This window comes from Pygoscelis adeliae, unplaced genomic scaffold (genome assembly GCF_000699105.1).
Source record: "Pygoscelis adeliae isolate BGI_AS28 unplaced genomic scaffold, ASM69910v1 Scaffold88, whole genome shotgun sequence".
Lineage (NCBI taxonomy): Eukaryota > Metazoa > Chordata > Aves > Sphenisciformes > Spheniscidae > Pygoscelis > Pygoscelis adeliae.
The window spans coordinates 4,053,965-4,073,958 of NW_008825616.1; the positions used below are offsets into that span (position 1 = coordinate 4,053,965).

At 49.4% G+C, this 19,994-nt stretch overlaps 1 protein-coding gene across 1 annotated transcript in view; it reads right to left on the reverse strand.

Annotated features, from left to right (window-relative positions):
- The window catches only part of GARS (glycyl-tRNA synthetase), a 127,847-nt gene extending 109,655 nt beyond the window's left edge, over positions 1-18,192 (reverse strand). The window contains exons 1-2 of the mRNA XM_009333317.1: positions 18,154-18,192; positions 17,246-17,434 (exon numbers count right to left, since the gene is read on the reverse strand). Of these exons, the coding sequence (XP_009331592.1) occupies positions 17,246-17,434; positions 18,154-18,192 (228 nt within the window). The remainder of the gene's footprint in view (positions 1-17,245; positions 17,435-18,153) is intronic.
- Positions 18,193-19,994: the final 1,802 nt, after the last annotated feature.

Consider the following 19,994-nt stretch of genomic DNA (forward strand, 5'->3'; position numbering starts at 1 on the left):
CCTTGTGGCTGCGGAACCCCACTGTGAGCGGCTTCAGAGAGACAAGTAACTTTGCCAGGAAAAAACACAGGAATAGTTTTCTTCCAACGTCATGAGTTGAACTGGCTCAGCCAAACCTCGAAGAGTGGCCGTGCCACGAAGGACGGATCTGGGCTTCCCGGGGTGAACAGTGGCAGACAATCAGGTGCCCACAAAACCTCATGGAGATTCGCTGTTGGCATGATTTCAGGGCAGGGAGGGAAGGAACCAGGTGTATGCCAGAGAGCACATGGGTTCAGCTTATTGGAGTCTGACTAATACTTCTTCCTCGGATGCTATTCCTTAAGAAGGCTGCAAAAAAGCAGTTGGGGACTTTTGTTATAAAGATCTGAACAGACCCCTGGGTCACTTTGTGCAGTAAGTATGAGAGACAACCTGTCTACTCCAATGCCTCTCAGATCTCACTATGCTGAACAGCCATTTAAATCAATGGTCTTAGCTGGGTATCGATTTGGCCCAGTGGGTGTAAATCTGACCTTGACCCTCTTTAATCCTGATGCATTAGCCACAACTTCATCAGCACAGAGCAAAGACTCAGAGGGCGGACTTTGGGAGCCTGGGTTTGACAGCATGTGCCACATTCTCCACTTTTCAGATCCAGCTGTACTGAAAACATAAATCACAGTTTTGCATTTTCGATGTTCACAGGCTGCATCTACATATATGTAGTAAGTAAAATATATAACAAATATATTCAGACCGAGGTGCATAAAAAGGGAGTGATTCCAGCTTCTGGCCCTTCCTGACCACCACATTAAAAAAGCCGCAGAAGAAGGATAGATTAAATACAAGTGCAGGATCCTGACAGCGTGCAAAGTTGTGAGAGGAGTTTTGTGTGTTTGCTGAATGCACCACACTCCCCACTTGGCCATGGCAGTCATTGCTGCCTCTGGCAGAGCCGACGCAGTCTTACAGAGCGGATGACACACCGTGTGGACAAGGAAGGGGAAAACATCTGATGCCTTGTTCTGCTCATGAACTCAGTCCAAGCTTAAAAAAAAAAAAACCAAGCCAGCTACTCAGCTCAAGATAGGGAGCCCCCTCTTTCAGCTCTCTTGGCTCTGCATGTTTTTTACTCCACCTCTCATGTTTACTATCATGTTGGGCACAAACATATTTGTTGCTAGGAGGAGTCCCAGGCAAGATTAGCTATCTAGAGAGCCAGAGCAGAGCAGGCTCGATGCAGAGATTGCTTCGACTAGAAATTTAGGGCTGATGAGGGTGAGGACTCAGCACCGGATCCATGTGGAGGTGTCAGGCTCTGAGCAGCAACATCAAAATCGCAGTGTCAGTGAAGTCTGCAGCCCATGCCCCTGCAGTTCCCATGCAACCCATGGCGAGACTTGATCCCCTGATGCTAAGCCTTGCAGAAGTCAGGTAGGCAGCGAGGAGCCTTCCACGTTAGCCACAAGGGAACGGCCACAAAACAGCCTTGGGGAACTTTCCAAAGGCCACATCTACAGAGCACAGCACAGAAATGTCTAGTCTGTGTTGAACGACCTTGCTCTGTGGATGGCATCAGCAGCAGAGGAGTAAAATGCCTTGCTGCAGCTGGTATCCCATGGATCTTCACGCATTGAGCTAATTTCTCTCTGTTGGTACTGCCCTTCGGGCTTGCTCAGGGATCTTTGCATGGTGTGATGCCATCAGTCCCGCCATGTGTCAGACACATCTGGCTGCTCAGGCAGCCTGCCAGGGAATTAGGACTGCACAGCACTAGCTTTCATATGAGCACACGGGGTTTTGAATGCCCTGTTTCACACAGCCTAGACGTGGCCTCTTTGACCACTGGGCAAATGCTCTAGGGGTGATGCTCTGTGTGATGACTGCCAGATCCTATCCGTGATGATGTGGGAAGGATTTAGGACTCAGCTGGACAGAAATAATTCCCTTAACAGTAGGTTCAGGGAGAAAGTACACTGAAGGGAAAGTAGGTAGCATGTTGCCTTTTCATTATCTCACAAAAGAAAATTTATATCGTACCCCAGGGGGGGCTAAAGCCCTTCTGGAACACATTTGCACAAGTCTGGATGGGCTTCTGAGTACATACGGTGCGATCTGGGCTCACAGGGAGTGTATCTCTGCTCTGCCACGGCAGCTTGGTCTTGGCTTTTACGGGTGCCTGACCGAACGGTGTAAGATGGTCCTCGCCTGGTATCGTGCTCCCCAGCTGCAAAAACCTCCTCTGGATTTCAAAGGCTACAGAAATTCCAGTCTCTGTTCCAACCGTGTTTGTTTTCTTTGGGTCCCTCTCCCTAACTAATTAGCTATTGTGTTTATTGGAAATAGGAGACACATTCCTGACAAACGTGGAAGCGCTGTGTTTAATGGAGCCCTTCGAGGAGGTTAGAGTGGGAGCGTTTCTTGAACAAATAAGTCTCACACTGCACCATAATCTTCAAACTGAAATGAACTGCTAGCTCCCGATAGCGGTGGGGATTGTGGCGTGTAATTTGCATAAGACCTTCACTAAATAATCGTTAGGCGGCCCATGAATATAAAGGAGGCTTGGCTCTTATCAGGTTTGATCTCAGAAGCGCTCACAGGAAAAAATTGTTAAGCATCTACACGAGCAAAACTCTTTGTCTTCTTCAGTTCAATTGCTACTTTCATTTGTCTTTAATAATATGGTATTTGCTCACTCTTAGACAGCCGTTCGCAAGGCTGTTCAGATCCAAGGCTAATTTGCTCAGACACTTGGCTCTCCCAAAGTGATCACTAAAACTCCTGGTACACAGAGTACTTTTCTTGAATGTTAAAGCATTTAAAGCTTTATTTTTTTTCTTGTCCATGCCTTGAGTAAGTATTTACACCTAGTCAGAGACAGCATAAAAACAAGCTAATGTTTCGACTGGGGAATGTTTTACACCTCGTTACGCAGGTGGAAACGGCACACAGGTAGAGCAGGGCCAGGCTATTTCCAGTAGGTCATTTTCTTGTTCCGGTCAGCCCTTAATTTAGGCCAGCCCTGCCCCACGGAGGTATGTGCAATCACGCCACTGGCCCTTGCCTATTTCTGGGGGCTGCTTCAATTCAGAAATTCAGGCATTTGCATCATGCAAAGCCTGGAGCTATTTTTGATATAGCTTTGGCCACAGAGCAAAGGCAAGGGCTTTGCATGCACGGCCTCTTATGGGGGCACCAGCTTGGAAGTCCCACCAGGGAAAGATCTCACAGGTGGGTCAAGGGTCTGTCTATCCTGAGACCACCCACAGTATAACCGAGGCTCGCCTGATATTCGCTGTCTTTCAGCACACGAAGGAGAAAACCAGCCAGTGTCACGTCCCACCACATTTGACTCCCTGGGCACTGGTGCTTCAGTCATCGGGGGATGGTCCATAGCTGCAGATCAGACCGTGGGGTTTTTTTGCCAGAGGACATGAGGCTGCTTCTGAGTGGTAAATCTGTGTTTTGGGTTGTGGATACGTAACAGCAGGTCTCTTTCTTCCTGCCTTGCTGCGAATGATGAGAAAGCCTCAAGCCAGAAGGGATCATTGCATTTTCTCCTTCAAGATCCAGAATAGAGCAGACCACATCTGTCTGAGGCCCAGCACCCGGGAACTGATGGCAGCATCAGAAAATGATCTGCCTGAATCCGAGGAGATGGAGAGTGGTCGCCTCCCCGGAGCAGTTTATTACTTTCACAGTTAGGGGGAAAACACAAATCCTTTTTCCTGGCTGGAGTTCGTCTGGCTTTGCCCTCCAGCACCGGTTCTCGCTATGCCTTGCTCTGATAGATTAAAGACCCCTTTAGTACCTAGTTTTTTGGTGTTTTTTTTTAAGAGAAGGTACTTATGTGCTATAATGTCCTCTCAATCTTGTTTCCAATAAGCTAAACAGCACAAGCTCTGTAAGTCTCTTGTAAGCCATTTCTTCCAGCCCTCGTATCATTTTTGTGGCTGTTTTTGGCACCTTCCTCAATTTTTCAACTTCCTTCTGAAAACGTGGGCATCAGAACAGTACTCCGTGTTCCAGCATCGTGCTCGTCAGCTCAGACGCTGTCTAATCAGCAGGACCGTTTCCAGTGTCAGTGTCTCGGAGGAGGGAGAGGGGGAGGGAGGAGGAATCCCTGGCAGCAAGCTGCACTTTGTCGAGGGCCCTCTGCTTTGGGATTTGCACTCTTTTCCCAGCTACAGAAACCAGCCTCTGTCAGAGCACATCTGTTTCCACAAGCTGTCTCCCAGAAGTGCAGAAGGTCTTGTCCTGTACCCTCCAGGACTCCTGCTTGGGCTGCCCCGGGCTTCAGCTGGTTTTATGTTTGCTTCTGCATCGTGCAAATATGCACACAGAAGGCCTGACGGCCACATTTCACAAGCCTTAAAATTCAACGGTCTGGCCTAATCCAGCTCTCCTCTCCCTCCTGGCTTTGTAAGAGGTAAGCCTGAACAATCATGAGTCTCAGGACGCTGGCCTGAGGCACATCTCTGCCCGTCTGTGTGGGGGCTGCACAGCTTACTACAAGAAGTTATTTATAGCAATTCCCATGTCCTCAGCAGCTCTTTCTTTCGAGGATGGTGTCACCGTTGCTTTACTGCCCCTGTAACCACGCCAAGGCTGAGCTCTTACACCAGTTTGCAAGCCATCCGGGTGCAATCCAGGCAGCACAGGAACAGATGAGTGTTTGGTTGTTGGCATCCCTGTATCCAGCGGGGAGGCAGGGAATGCAGAGGTGCCTTTGCAAGCCATCTGCAGTGCCAGCCTCTCTATTTCTTACCGCTCAAGCAGGGCTTCTCATTGTAGATGGACAAAATCACAAGGTCCTGTGCTTTGCTTTTGGCCCCGTTGCACTTCTCCAGCTTCTCCCAAACTCTTGCATTTGCACCCAGGAGCATATCCCTCCACCAGGAGCCCTGATAAAATAGATGTAATTGAAAAAGGCTCTTCCTCTTATTCCCTGGACCTAAGACTTCCAGGCTCCCATGCAGAAAAGCAGGCACTCCACAGTGCTGCATATTTAATCAGTGCATGAAAAGACAACCCATCCAGAAAGACAACCAGAGAAGTCCTCCCAATACCATGCTAGTGGTTGCATGCACAGGCAAGACTGCATGGCTTTGCAAAGCAATAGATTACACCAGCAAAGCAAGTGAAGTAATGTCTTATTGCAAGAGCCAGGTTTTTCCAGTGCTTTCCTAGAATGGAAAACGCTTTCAGATTTAGTTTCATGAGCACCACCCTATTCATTAATAAAGCCATGGATCACCTTCTACTGCCCACCATCAGACAGTCACTTTTCCGTAAAAGCCTTTTTTTTTTTCCCCACAGTGGTCTTATTCTTTCAATGTGGAAATAAGGCCTAAAATAGCATGTTTCGGAATAAATTCTCTTCCCAGTTATGTGAGTGTAAACTTTAGGTTTCTCCCCCTTGACGCCTTTGCTATTCAGTCTGTGTTTCCAATGGAGCAACCAAACCAAGTGGGGACTCTCAGCCCCAAGCCTGCATGAAATGAAAGCTGTTGCTGAGACCTGTCAAGAGAGTCACGCACTTCAGTCATTGCTAATCATGGAACAAATGAGTGAATACTTCAGATCCAGCCAGCTACTAGCATGGTCACCAAAGGGAAAATTGAAGAAATAGACCCAAAATGGAAAAATCTTTGGGAATTAATCCAGATTTTAGTGCAGGTTTGATATATATATAGTCGTGAGTGAAATCTCGACCCATCGAAGGAATGAGATTTTCTTCCTTCCTCACGTTTTGTCCATCTTTACGGAGCTGAGGAAAGTGTCCCCGAGGCTTAGTACCCGCAGGTGTTCTGGGACCAATAGCAACTTTGGTTGAATTCAAGATATGCCCAGAAAAACGTTACTTATTGCTGCTAGACATTTTTATGGACCTCCTCAACGTATCCCTCGAGTGTCTTACAAATATTAACGTATGAATCCTCACGCTTCGTTCCTCTAAGAGGCTGTTATTGCCTAGACTTTAAAAGTAAGGAAGCTAAGGCTGAGAGGTGAATAGACTGGCTAAGATCACATAGGAAATGTGTGATCCTTGTGGTCTGGACACTCCTGACCAACAAAACCTTAACCTGGCTTCTTGCCCGGAGCGGGTAAGAAAGCGGAAAGGTTTGAGTCACGCTTTTAAGGGAGAGTTTCCACCATGTCATGGAGGAGCAGCTTTACTGGCCCATGCATAGAGCAGCACGGGGCTGGTGTGTCACCCTCCCTGCAGAGGTCAGTGGGACATGGACCCCATGGGCACATGGCAGGATGAGAGCTCTCCCCGTGCAGGCATCCCAAAGCAATTATCTTAACAGTCTGGTGAGGACTTCTGCACTTTTATTTTATTTTTATTAGGACTGTTATAAAGGCAGGTGCTTTCGTCCCTTCCTATCCAGCTGGATAAAATTCAAGGGCAACCTAATAAACCCCTCTGCATACTCTACAATGGCTTTGCTTCATTTAAAACTGGTACCGGTTTAAAGTTCAATATCTCGGACTCTGCTCCAGCTTCTTCCCCGAGATGACAGTGAAAATGGCAGTGCTTGGAGGAATTACTGGCTGGAGCACAAACTCGGGCTGTATGATTTTCATTAGCACTAATGAGCATCAAGCAGCTGACGTCCTGCTTAGGAAAATGACTGTATCTCTAAGTATTCATCCCAAATCAACGTACTAGCGGAACAACGGGCTCTGCAGCCCTGGCGTTCTCAGCTCTGCAAGGGGACTTAACTCTCCTGGGGTTCTCCTTCTTTCGGTCTGTTTTGGTGATGGTGACATTTGATAACAAGCCTGTGTACGATTTGGAGTCTGCTTTCCCAGCTTCCCCAATCACGTCAGAAATCTATTTGGTTTTTTATTTAAATAAGCCCATGGCTCCTGGAGCTGTAAACTGTATGCAAAATCTCTCTTTGGTTTTTAAGATGATTTTATGAGTCTCTCATCACTGCAAGGAACACTGAAAAAGTGAAAAGCACTACACAGTCCAACCCTACGTAGTGCAGCCAGCCAGGAAAAGTACCCCACGTATGTTTGTTTTTAAAAAAAAACTCGATGGAGATGTTTTTCCCCCCAGTTAATCTCAAGGTGCTGTGGGACCTGACTTACAATTTTTGGGTGGTTCAAAGCTTCTGGGAGAAGGAAGCCAGCAAGAGGACTGTGAATTGGCGTCTAGTGAAGTTGGGGAGATGACAGAAGGATGCTGAAATTAAACACCCAGCAGCGCAGGCAGGTCCCCGGTGCAGCAGCAGGAGCTGTTGCTCTGCCCTCCAGCCATGCCCATGTCTGCTCCTTCTGCCTGCAGAGGAAGGGTCGGGTGCCTGCCCTCACCCCACAGCTGAGACAAGGATGCTCTGCTGACCCTGCAGCTCTCAGCCATCTGCCATCCTCCTCCTGCACCGAAAAGCCTATCCCTGCCCCACTGGGGTGCCCCATGGAGGAAAGTCCTCGGGGGAGTCAGTGCCTGAAGCTTAGCTGACATTTCCCCCGTTGTAGGTGGAAGTACCAAGGAGATAACTGGAACAAGTGGGAGAGAAAGGGAAGTGGGTTCATCTTCCCCTGTGGCCCCACTCTGACCACCATGCTTGGTCCACCAAGCTTGCACTCTCTGCTGCATGCATTCAGGGGTCCCAGAAGTTTGTTAATTGAGCTGAATTGAGTGAATTTATTACTGCACATCAGGGAAAATCAAAGAACTGCTTAACAGATAGCTGTGTGAGCTCTCACCCCACTTTGCGGTCAGCAGCCGTGGCAGAAGTTCCCTCTGCTGCTGCTGCCCACTAACAGATAGCTGTGTGAGCTCTCACCCCACTTTGCAGTCAGCAGCCGTGGCAGAAGTTCCCTCTGGTGCTGCTGCCCACCCCATCACCACTGTCAGCCCTTGCCTCACCCTCAGGGTGAGGGGTGATTCATGGGCTCCACCACGCTCCATCACCACTAGGTCTCCAGAGAAAACCTGCTGAGCTCTGCAGGTCTGGCGTTGTTCGTGTCTGCAGCTCATCTCCGCCTGCAGCCGCTGATGTTCGTTTTCACTGGCAGCCATAGCTCGCACTGGAGTCTGGAGAAATGAGGCCATTGCACCTTTCAAAGCAGTGTGGTAACTGCGGGGATGGTTTTATTCTCTCTGTAGCCAAGCGAGCAAGAGGCAATAAAAAACATCTCCATCCAGGGAAAAGGGAGACATATGTGACGGGGGAATCCAGCCATGGTGGCGAGTAGAAGGACTGGCTTCTGAGGAGACACTGGAGAGATGAATAATAACATATATATCTTAGCTAAATGGCAGCCAAGAGAGGCAGAACTTGAATCTATGTTTTTCAAGAGCATATCCTAAGTTGAAGAATATTTAGTGACAGGCCAAGGGGACAGCAGTCGAGAAACTGATGGTTTTTCAGTCTGTCTTAGTAAGAAAAATAAAGTCCATGTAGATATACTGGAAGTGATAAACGCCAAGTAAGGAAATGCCTGAAGAGTCTGAACACAGACAGAGCAGCCAGGATGGAAACAGTAAGTTTGCCTTTGTGGTGAGTGGCAGGGGATGGCTTATCACAGGGCTTTAATCATTCATGTGAAAGTAGTACCAAAGAAAAAATCAAAGACCAGAGAACCAGGCTCTATACATCCTGCAAGATCTTCCCTGCACTAAAAATTGGTAGTTTAAGGTATCGAATGAAAGGTGAGGGATGGAGACAGGCAGAGACCAGGGTCTTACGAGGGAGGACCAGGCAGCTCTTGCACTGCAGCGGGCAGTGGGCTTTGCTGTCAAGCCCTGGGCAAGGAACTTATAGAGGGCAAAAATTATTTGCTTGGGCAGATCTCCTTCCTCCTGACAGTGAGAGGGAGCAGGGGAGATATTTGTGCAATGATCTGAGAAGGAAGGACTGGCATGTCCATCGCGATGGCATGCCTGCACCATATCCTCTCCTTCCAGCACTCCACTCCTCCCCTTGCAGAGCTCAGAGAATGACGTGGGGTGAGCTGGCACCCATCTAGGCTGGGGGAGGGAGACCTACAGCCCTAGTCCAGGGGGCATCCAGGCATGGCCCACTTCTCTGGACCCCTTCTTCCATATTCAGGACAATCTTGGGAGCTTAGGATAGGTTGAGAGGCCACATTTGCAAGCAGGGAGTTGTTTTAGGCAACAGTGAGGGACCCAACCACATTGAATGAAAATGCTGGTAGGAAAGACGGAGGGGAGAAACCACTCAAGGGCTTGCAACTCTTTTAAAGAGAGAGGAGGAGAAAAGTAAAGGGAATTTGGCACCATCCATGAACCCCCAAGAGGCAGAGGCCTGAAGAAAGAGGTGGCATCTCCTGTGATAGCAGTGAGCAGCACACTGTGCAGGCGTCCTGGACGGATGCAGAGGTAACCTTTTTCCACAACTCCTTCGCTCCCTCCTTGGTTTTTTCATCCACCCACGATCTGCTTCATCACAGGGGCTGCGAAAGAGCTTAGCACAGATATGTGCTCTCTCCCCGTCTGCTGGCAGGACCCACGGTGCTGAATGACACAACCAGCACATCCTGCTGTACCCCAAACTTCCTCCTCAGGGAGCTCCTCTTGAGCTGCTGTTCCCTTGGAGATGTCCGTGAGCCGCCTCAGCACCAGTAAATTGATCCTGCATGGATCTGCAGGTGACACAGACCAAGCAAAACATCCTTGGGGCGTTAAAGCCCCAGGCGGTGTGCGGATGCTGACCTGCCTCAGGAGTAGATTGTGTCGCCCCTTTGTGTTATCCACCCTGTCCAGGAGAAGAAGAGGACATAGTCCTGCTGGGATGTTTCCATCCTCTGACTCTGCCACCAGCTGTTCTCCGTGTCCCACAGGCTCTCCCAGGCTCCTGTGTCTGTGAATTTCTGAACCACACACTCATTTGACAAAATTCAAGTCAGACACTGCCATTTTGGTTGATGTACTAAGAGGATAACTTCATCCTTAGAGAGAAATACCTGCATCCCGAGTTCAGTTTGTATTAGAGGGCACGGTCCAAGGAGCCAGGGTGAAAGTATCCCAATTTCCAGCTGTGCTGCCAACTTGTTACATGCCCTTGGTCTATTCACTCAAATTCTTCACCTCGTTTTCCCCACGTATAATGGGAGGTAAGGATGCCAGCTCTCCTGAAGCTCTGCAGAAAGAGGGTCTATGCTGTGTAAAACACTCACTATATGGGGCAGTGCAAGCAGAAATGCTTCTCTGTCCTCCATACACACTGAGGGCTCACTTGGAGAAGGCAAAATCATGAAGCAGCAAGTATGGAAGAGAGAGAAATCTAATATCACACATTTTTTAAGACAAGTATTTGACTTCTAGAAGCTGTCAGAGGATGTTTAATGACAGACTGAACATGTCCTCTGTCCCATGCCAATCAAAACCCAAAAAAAGTCTAATCAAATGCTCGTGAGCACTTTTTTCCTACTGTAAAAATGGAATTTAATTAAAAACGGAGAAACAGAGACTCAGCTGACTCAGTGGGACTTTGGCCCCTGCCTCGCAGAGCACTTGAGGACATGTTTTAAGTCCCAGACGACGGCTCTGGAGTATCAGCTACTGGCTGGCTCCAGGGTGGATTCCCCACCGTGTTTAAGGGCTGTGCTGTTGGGGGATGGATTTAAGCACATGCTTAATATTAAGCGTGTCCCAAGCATCTTGCTAATTCAGGGCTTTTCTGAGAAGGTGCTGGTGTCATTGTTTCTCCTTGGAGCCTGTCCCTGTGAACATGTGAGCAGACACATCACAACAGTCTGGAAGAGCAAAGCATTTTGCAATGCTTTTCCAGACAGTAAATTCAGGACAAATTTATTTGGTTTGAATATTTTGGCACTTGCAAATGTAAAATTCTCCCGTTTCCATTTTCCTCTGCTTTCCCATTAGAACAATATCAATATCAAACTGCTCGTGGACTGAGCTCTCTAGTCTTTGGGTAAAGTAAGTCTTTAGGTGGGCAAAGGTATTTGCAATAGCCCAGGGCAGAGTTGGGCCCAGCACATCTTAACACATCTGTAGCTGCACTGCTTCTGGAGCCAGGATGGGTCCAAATTGTTCCCAAGTATCCCAACTCACCAGCCCTGGAATAACAGGGGCTGATGGTAGAGGGTCCTGTGTTCATTCTGCTGCTGGAATACCTCTTCCTGGACCTTTAATGGCTCGTGCCTGTCAGAGAGGACCTCCAACTGCCAAGGAGGAGAAAAATGAAATTAATAACTTGGACTCAACCTCATGAGCAAAGGACCAGCTGCATGGTCATGCCAGAGAAGACCACTGGGAGCCTACAGCAGGACAGACAACCCGTGGGACAGATGGCAAAAGCTGCAAACAGCCTGTAGAGATTGTTCCCCAGGGTGATGGTACTGATGCCCGGAAGGATGGTTTAGTCCACTCTCTTGTTGCGGGGTGATTTCAAGCCAGCCCTTGCCGGTGTGCAGAAGACGTGTTTAAATCCCAGTTGAAGGCACTGGAATAGCAGATAGCAGGTGGCTCTGGGACCCAGGGTGGGATACCAGCCTGCATTTAAGGGGTCTAACTAGCAAATCAGACTGCTTCTCCCATGCTTTCTGTCTGCCCAGCCTGATACTGTTCCCCTCATGACCTGCGCTGCTGCTGAGCCCAACGCTCAGACCCAAAACCTGTCACCACTGCCTGTTCCTTGAGGGACACTAGAACGACCTGCCTGATGGGGAATGTCATAATTAACGCTGCCTGTATGCTGCTGAAATGTTAACGCTTCTATTAACACACTTTATTGACTTGCTTTTAACACCACAGGTGGCTTTTCAAGAGCTCAGGCTTGATTTAAATCACATCCACTACTTATTGCTTTAATTACGGAAATGGCCAGAGCAAGGGAGCACATTTCTGGAGCCAGACTCTTGTGAAAAGCAGGAGGGAGGCAAAGCTGCATGGTTTTATTTTCTGAGCGGGTATATGGAGATCAGGGACAGGAATGGGTGTGGATGCCTCTCCACAGCCTGGCTCAGACCTTCCCCAAAGATTTACCATGGGCATAAAGGGAATCCACAACTCAGCATTTTCTAGCGGTGTTAAATTGTGTCTGTGGTGGAGCTGGGGTGAGAAATACAGGAACTCTAACCTCATCCTTTAGCTCAGAGCCGAGGGCTGTGACCCAGCCCTGGCCCCACTATTGCTGACAAAACCTGGATCCCATCAGGTTGGAGAGCCGCCGAGGCGCAGGACCACAGCTCCAGCCGCTGGACACAAACAGGAGCCTCCTCCGGGTCCGTCTGCAGGAGATAACCGGTCCCAAGGCTTCACTGCTCTGCTCCCGACTGGAAACCCGACCAGGAGGAAACAAGTCCTCTGCTGTGTCAATCCTCCCTCATGTTACCTCTCATCTAAATATAGCGCTGGATCCTGCAGGGAAGGCAGCTCAGTGCAGAGGAGCAGAGCAGGCAGAAGTTCCTCCTCCCCGCTCCCCCCACCCTCCCTCCACCAAAGGGCAACGTCTTCACTCGACACCTCAAAAACTGCTGCGATGAAAGAAGCTGTAGGGGTGCCTCCTTGCCTTTTCATGCACAGCATTCAGCTTTCCTGCAGGGTCCCTTCACTTTCCGGGGTCTGAGGCTGGAGCATGTAGGGCCAGCCCAAGCCCAGAGCAAAGCCCTCACCGCGCAGGAAGGGAGCAGGACCCATGTGCACACTTACAGACATGCCTGGGTTCAGTCTCAGCAGCCAGGGTCTGCACAGAGAGGGTGGAAGATGGGATACCCCTGCATGACCATCATCACCTTTGACCCCATCATCCCCGTGCAAGGGGATGTGACTTCCCTGCCCCTCAGTGCCTGCAGGGTTGCATCCAGCCCTTGGGTTCCATCACACGGCCTCCGACATCTCTCTTTCTGTGTATCTCCCACCCAGAAATGCTCCAGAGGCATTTCACAGCTTCTCCCAAGCCTCCCCCAAGTACGTTCCCTTCCATCCTCCCTCCCCTTCGCTCTTCCACCAGCGCTCAGACTTTGAGGGAAAACCTTTCTCCCCTGTTATTATCTGCATACCATTCATCGCACTCAGCCCTTGTGCTGTCATGCAAAACTGTGAGGAATGAACTGAGTGATAAAACAGCCGGAGCCAAAGCATGGAGGCTGCAAACCCCGGTTACATTTCGGAGCCATAAATTACACCCTTCAGCAATGGGCTAAGTAGGTCATTAAAAAGTGAAAACAGAGGAAAAAATGTTCAAAAAGCAGCATCTCTTCCTCTCCCTCCTCCCTTACTGCAAGGGACCTAAATCACAATCACGTTACCTGTGTGCTAGGATGCGGTTATTTATGCCAGGTATTTTTGGCGTTGCCTCTGCTATGGATGTAGGTTTTTATTACTCTGGCTGAACTGACACACTGCCAGAAAAGTTTGTTACGGGATAAACGGAGTTACCCTGGTGTGGGGATGGCTGGTGCATGGCGGGGGGGATGGCAGGGGCTGCGTGTATCATATTGGCTCGAGTCGGAAAATATCTGTGTAGTCTCGGGTCCATTTCCGTAGTCGCTGTCAAGCTAAGGGGTTGCTTGACTCAAAAAAGTACCACCCCTGAGCACAAATGTGGGAGGAAAAGGGGAGGATCAAGTCCTCAGAGCTAACACAGGTAAGGACCAGGAAAGACTGGTCCACAGGTACAGCCTGGTACTTCCTAGTAAGTTAGAGCTTATAAATCATTTTGACAAAATAATTAAAGCATGTACGTGCTATGATTTATAATACTGCCTCTCGCCTCTAATACCCTAGACCATTGTGCCTCTGGATACAGTGATGTATAAAACCAAGGGAAAAGGCCGAATCCAGAACGACTCCAGATCAAAGGTACTGCTCTGAATCAACGTTGCGGTAGGTTGGGTGGCTCCGTTACAGCTGAGGTCTGCTGAGATCAGAGTCTCCATCATGTGAGTCAAAGCGTGGGGATGGGTTGCCTGGACCGCATCCTCCGTGCTACTTGAGTGGAGCAGACAGAATAAAAATTGAAGGCACGAAGAAAGGCACCTTCTTAAAAACATACAGTATTAAACTAGCAGGAAATCCTGTTGTGGAGGCAATTACACAAATGCAGGTATGGATTGAGAGCTTAGCCTAACCTACAGCTTTCAGTGATGGGCAGACATCGTTACTAAAGTTCATCAGACCAGACCCCATGCAGTGGAGGCCAGCTGAAAACACCAGAAAGAGGTTTACTACTCAGCTTTGCTCGATACAGTCATAAAAGGAAGAAATAAAGTATCTTAGCATCAGACTAGTCCTCTGGGTGGAAGAAGAGCATTGGCCCTGCAGGTTTAACAAGGAGGTGACCCGGAGAGTTTGGACAGAAGGGAATGACCCCTTGTTAATGTGCAGTGATCAACCACATCGGTCTTCATGAGGTTTTATTTTTATTACGGCCCTTCTGAGGGCTAGTCCAAAAATTAATAATCCAAAACTATTGTAGGAGACTGTTTTACTGGGGAAGACAGAGGTATATGGGATTCAGAAATACTGTCAGATCTCCTCTAAGAGAAAGATGCGATTTCTCAACGGCTTCATCTAGACCACCCTTCGAGGACACACCACGTGTACCTTGAGATCCTGGTCCTCTGAACAGCCAAGCCAAGGAGGGGAGGGATGCATGAGTGGTCCCACCTGGGCTGTGCCCCCTGCTTTCCTTTCCAAGGAAGGCAGAAGGGAGCAGGAGCGGAGGGGAAGGGGGGCTCAGCCTGCTGTGAACTCAGGACATGTCCAGGAGATGACCACCACATGCCACATCAGCAATGAAGGCAGAACAGCTAAATAAATGAGGAACTATTTAAGGAGGAAAGTGAGACAATTTGGCTCTAAATTATTTGACTGACCCAAATAATGGCAGAAAGACTAGGTTGGGAGCTTGCTTTTAAAAGTTTCCCCTTTTTTTGGTCTAGATTTGATCAGTTCTGTAATATATACATTCATTTCCCTCTCTCCTTCCAAATCATCTACCAGTGAGTGACATTTCAGTGGAGTGGCATCCTACTGGTATATAAATGAAGCTTTTATACATTCTTGGAAGAGGTAGTCGTCTTCTCAGATTCTTGGAATTCAAGTCAAAGATGAAAAAAAAATTATTTTTTTAAACCTGCAAAACTTTTTTTTTTTTTCCTAACAGATGCTCTATGCAAATGTTGAAATAAGTATATTAATATCAAGCTCAGCCATCTGTTTAAATAATTTCGCAGGGAAAAAAAAATTGCAGCAAGAGTAACATGAAAAAATAAAGCTGGGTAGCAGGTTTCAAGAGGGTACATCCCATTAGATTCCATGGACTAATGAATGAGGCTGTTACTGCATGGAGCAGCCCCACGTTCAGCAGAACTGGTGGTTTTCCAGCGACAGCCCTAAGCGCTGCACCTTGCACTGCTATCGCTGCAAGATCACCCTCTATCAATCACATTAGTTTTAATTCCCGCAAGGCCGGGATGCTACTCAGTTTCCCAGAGTATAAAGGGCCTGATCCAGCATCCAAAGGCAGTCAGCTCAGCTGTCTATCCCGGGCCCCTTTGGAGCTGATATAGGCACTTTTAGGATGTGAATCATCTGCCATGCTTTGGGATGAGCTGAATGGCGCCCTGGGCTCTTGGGGCAGGCATGCGGGAAGGCTACAGGGCAAGGGAGGAATCTCCCAAATGTCCTAACCTTGCTGCTAGGTGGGATGGGAGGGAGGAGGTCCAAGCTGGGTGGGCATCGTGCCATGCCCTGGATGCTGGGCAAACGTTGTGGAGGTCAAACCTTCTCCAAGAGCGAGGCTGGAGGGAAGGCTGCCTTCCTCCATTTTGGGACCCTGCATTCCTGTAGGGGTCCTGTACACCTTCATTGTCAAGTGGGGTACAGCAGTAATCACTCCATAACCTGTGTATTTGCTCCCCAAACCTCTTGGTTTCCCCCCACCAGCTCCCCATAGGTGCCGAGCAGTGCCGGGGAGTGCAGGGCGAGCGAACCTGCCTGGTGGGATGCGGCTACAGCGCTGCCCACGCAATCAGTGCGAAACAAACCTCCAGCAAGGCGAAGGCTCATTAAAAATAATCAGCAGCCCTTTCAAGCTCCAGGAAGCGGTGCTGCTGAATGGAGCCGCTCTGAATGCGCGCAGATGAGGGGAGCAGCTGCGCGGAGTCGGCGAGCGTTGCAAGCGCGCCGGGGCTGCGCATCCCCGGGGCTGACCCCTGCAGCCCGCAGGGGACATGCTTCCCATCCCTGCCTCTCCCACCGGCTGTGCCGGGACCTCCACCTCCTTGTCTGTAAGGCAGAGGTGGACTTAAGCGTGCTGATGTCTCTCAGTGGTAAGAGCTGTAGGAGGGACGGCCGTTAACATGGCGTTGCATGCTCCATGCATGGCTTTCCTGTTCCCAGTGTGCCTCCCTCCACATCCCAGGGTTTAGCATAAGGCCCAAGCACTTGTTTGAACTCTTCCTTGATGGCGCTGAAGTGAGGATGGGGAGAAACATATCAGCCAAGCCAAGACAGGGAGTCAAATTGACATCCATAAATCCTCTCTCTCCAAACACAGATGGAAGGAACAAACAAACAAGGGGACTTTCCCCCCCCCCATCCTCTTCAAAAATTTTCTCTTACAGAAGATTTTGGGGGCCGGGTGGTGACCATCAGCAGCATGTGAGGTGGAGGGTCTCACCCAACCTGAGAGACCAGTCCGCAGCCATGGGAGGGGACGGTGGGATGCACCCCTCGCCCACAGTGCCCCAGCAGAGAGATGGCCACGCTCTGCCCATCACTCCCACCTCATTGCATCAACCCAACCTGGACCTAATCAGCTTATTCCAGTTCTTGATTGGGTTTTTACGACTCCAAAAAAAAAAAAGCTCACTCACGAGGCATGCAAGTGGAGCTCAGCACCAGTGACTTAGGACATGGGTGGTGGAGACAGGTCCCAACGCAAAGCCAGCCTCGGTGGCCAGGTCCCTGCCGGCAGTTTCATGGGAGGCTCTTAGTCCAGAGGAGACATTTTCAGCATGTTTCTGGGCAGACTGGACAAGGCATTTGGGAGGCTAATGAGGCATTGAGGAACTCCACAGGGCTTGGCTCCCAGGTTGTTTTTCTAGCTTATTTTTGTCTTGGCTCATAGTTCCCAAAACATCCATCTACCCTTAAAGCCCAGGCAGGTCTGCAGGGGAACGATGCCCTTGGCTCACTTTGGGAAGGGCATTATTTTCCCACGTAGAGGTGAGCCTGCATCCTACATCTGTACTCGAAAATGAAATGGCTCAGGGACAGCTTTCTGCACCGCACAGCTCACATCCTCACCTTCTTGCTACCCCGAGCAGGGCTGCAGTGTCCTGCCTGCGTGTTGGGGATGACGTTGGGCACCGTCTGCGGGAGAATTAATTGGTCTGGGACGACGCACATGCCATGGATCATGCTGTGGATGATCACAGGAGCCCGTGCTCTGGCCCTGGTCTTGTTTAGGTTAACAGTCCAGACATAGCTGATGTGCTTTTAAGACAAAGACAAAAGCCCTTAAAAGCCAATATAAAAAGGCCCTTTCAGGACTCTCCTGCATATTATCATTTAAACTTAAGCCCTTGCGTTAGGCCAGCGCAGTGTGCTACAGCATCATCCTCAGCAAAATTAAGCAGTAGCTGTTGACCAGTCCCTGCTCCACACTTCCCAGTGCCGAGGGGCAGAGCAGAGAGACCCGTGGACCTTGTCGAGGCTAGAAGTGGATTTGCATTCGCTCAGTCTAACTTCCAAGTGGCCACCATGCAGGAACTTCCATCTGGTGCTCATGGCTTGTTTGAGGTACGACAACCTCTTTTAGAAGGATAACTTACCTTGATCAAAAGACCAGAAAAGCTGCCTAATTTTTACCTTCTTTCCTCATAAACTTACAGTGAGGTTAAATCTGTAAGGTGCTGATGACCCATGTTGGGGAAGACACATTTGAAGCTGCATGATAAACACAGTATTTTAGTTTGCAAGGGTGGGAAACTGGGTCTTTTAGTTAACTGTCTTTAATCTACACGATAGGTTCTCCCTTTGGAAAGCTGAAACATCTGCTTCATTTTTTGGACCCCTCACCCCATGGCACCAACCTCAGAAAAGCGATTCCAGTGGTGTCAGATATAAGTAAATGACCTTTAGTTCTGGGGAAGCAGCATTAGTGGGACCTCACATTGTGTCCAGAGCAGTATGTCAGGAGAAATGAGGCTTACAGATGAGGAATTCAGCTGACGGTGCAGCCGCAGTGCCATTTCGCCCCATGCTGTTGGGAGAAACTGGCCAGTGCCGTTATTTACGCGTCATCCCATTGCTGTAGATGCCTTGCAGGTGGAAAGGAGCTAGGGTACCTGCCACAACCACCCCAGAGTTTCTCTTAGCGAATGGGCACCCAGTGCTGGATCCAGCATGATGGTCCACATGTCCCATCAGCCTGGGGGGCTGATATGCCGCTGCATTGCCCCGATCTCCCTCCTTTGGGACCTCCGCGTGATGCCATGAGGGTGGGATTTTCAGAAGAGTCGGAGCACCTTCCCAGCTAACATTCAGGAGGGCCGATTTGCCAAGAGAGAGCTTGGCCAAAGCTTTGGGGCCCAGAGGAGCCATGTTATCCGTACCACCACCCACACACCCACCCACCCCCCTTCTCCTCTCTCTCTCTCTCAGGAAATAGCTGTTAATTACCAAAATATCAAGGCACGGTCCTACCCACATCTGGGTGACAGTCACCTCAGGGAGCACAGGTAAGATCTCACCCTCCAGAGGGAGGTGCCAGTTCCTCTCTCCCAAAGAGAGGAAAAGCAGAGAGGGATGGGAGCCCTCACAGGGGCCCCAGTGACGTGCTTCCAGCCGGGGGGGAGCGTGTCCAGCCCTTCCGATCCCACCCCAGCCACATGTACTGTCTTCCTGCATTGCATCTGCCCTGCAGAAAGCCCCATCCCGTCTTCTTTGCTTTTAGCTGTGGAACTTAGCTCAAACCTCTAGTGTGAGACCGGGGCTGAGAAACACCAGAGATCAGAGAAGTGAGAGAAGTAGCAGGGAGCAGGGAGCAGCTTTTATTTACTGCAAGCACAGGGAATGGGGAAAGATGAAGCTTTCCTGCCCAAGGAACTTTTTTTTTTTTTGAGATGTAAGATGGACGATTAAAGAATTTCCCACCCTGTTTGCAAAGGAGATGAGCATTTATGTCCCACCCTCTGGGCAAAACTCAATGCAGGCAATCGCAGTTGCCATTCAAAACCATTCCTGGGGTTTCCCTTGCACCCGGAGCCCCTTCCCTCATCCCCAAATTTTTCTCATTTACCCCAGCATGGACAAGAGTGATTGCTCATGAGATAACAGCATAACCCAAGAGGCTCAGCCTCTATCTGCAAATGCATGTAAGAAATTTGCCGTGCACACTGTGGCTAAACCGAATCACTCTGGGCTCAGACAGAACCAGCTTTCATCAAACATTAAGTGAGCAAAGATTATTCTTTTTTTTTTTCTCATTTGGGGCTTTCTTGATCTCTGGCCGTACAGGTCTGTTCCTCTTCCATCAAGGTGGGGCAGAAGATGCCTAAAATCAGCATTAAAAAGGCTCCTTCCAGGTGAGAAGTCCTGGGAAGGAGGATTATTTCGGTGCCAAAGCTGCCAGGCGGGCTGTCACACTCATCTCTGCTCCTCCCCGAGCTGCCTGCTGCTGATCACAGCCCCAGATCCTGACCGTGAAGCCGCTGGTGTTGCTTGATGGGTCACCAGAGCCTTTACCTCATCACTCCCATGAGTCATCTTGACTCCTGTTTTATAGAGCAAAGGCACGGACTGCCAGGCTGGAAGCAGGAGAGCACACACAGCAGTAACAGGACCAAACAACTCTGACATTGAGTTAGAGCTGGTGATAGATTTTTGGTTGCTGCCTTGTTTTCCCTTTCCCCATCACCCCTTTGCCAGTGTGCCTCCGGTGCCCTTTCCTTCGTGTTTCATTGTGTGTGGGGTTTTTTAAAAGCAAAATGAAAAAGCACATTTTACACCATCCGCACATGCAAAAACAGCAAAGGGAGCCTTGAACAGATGC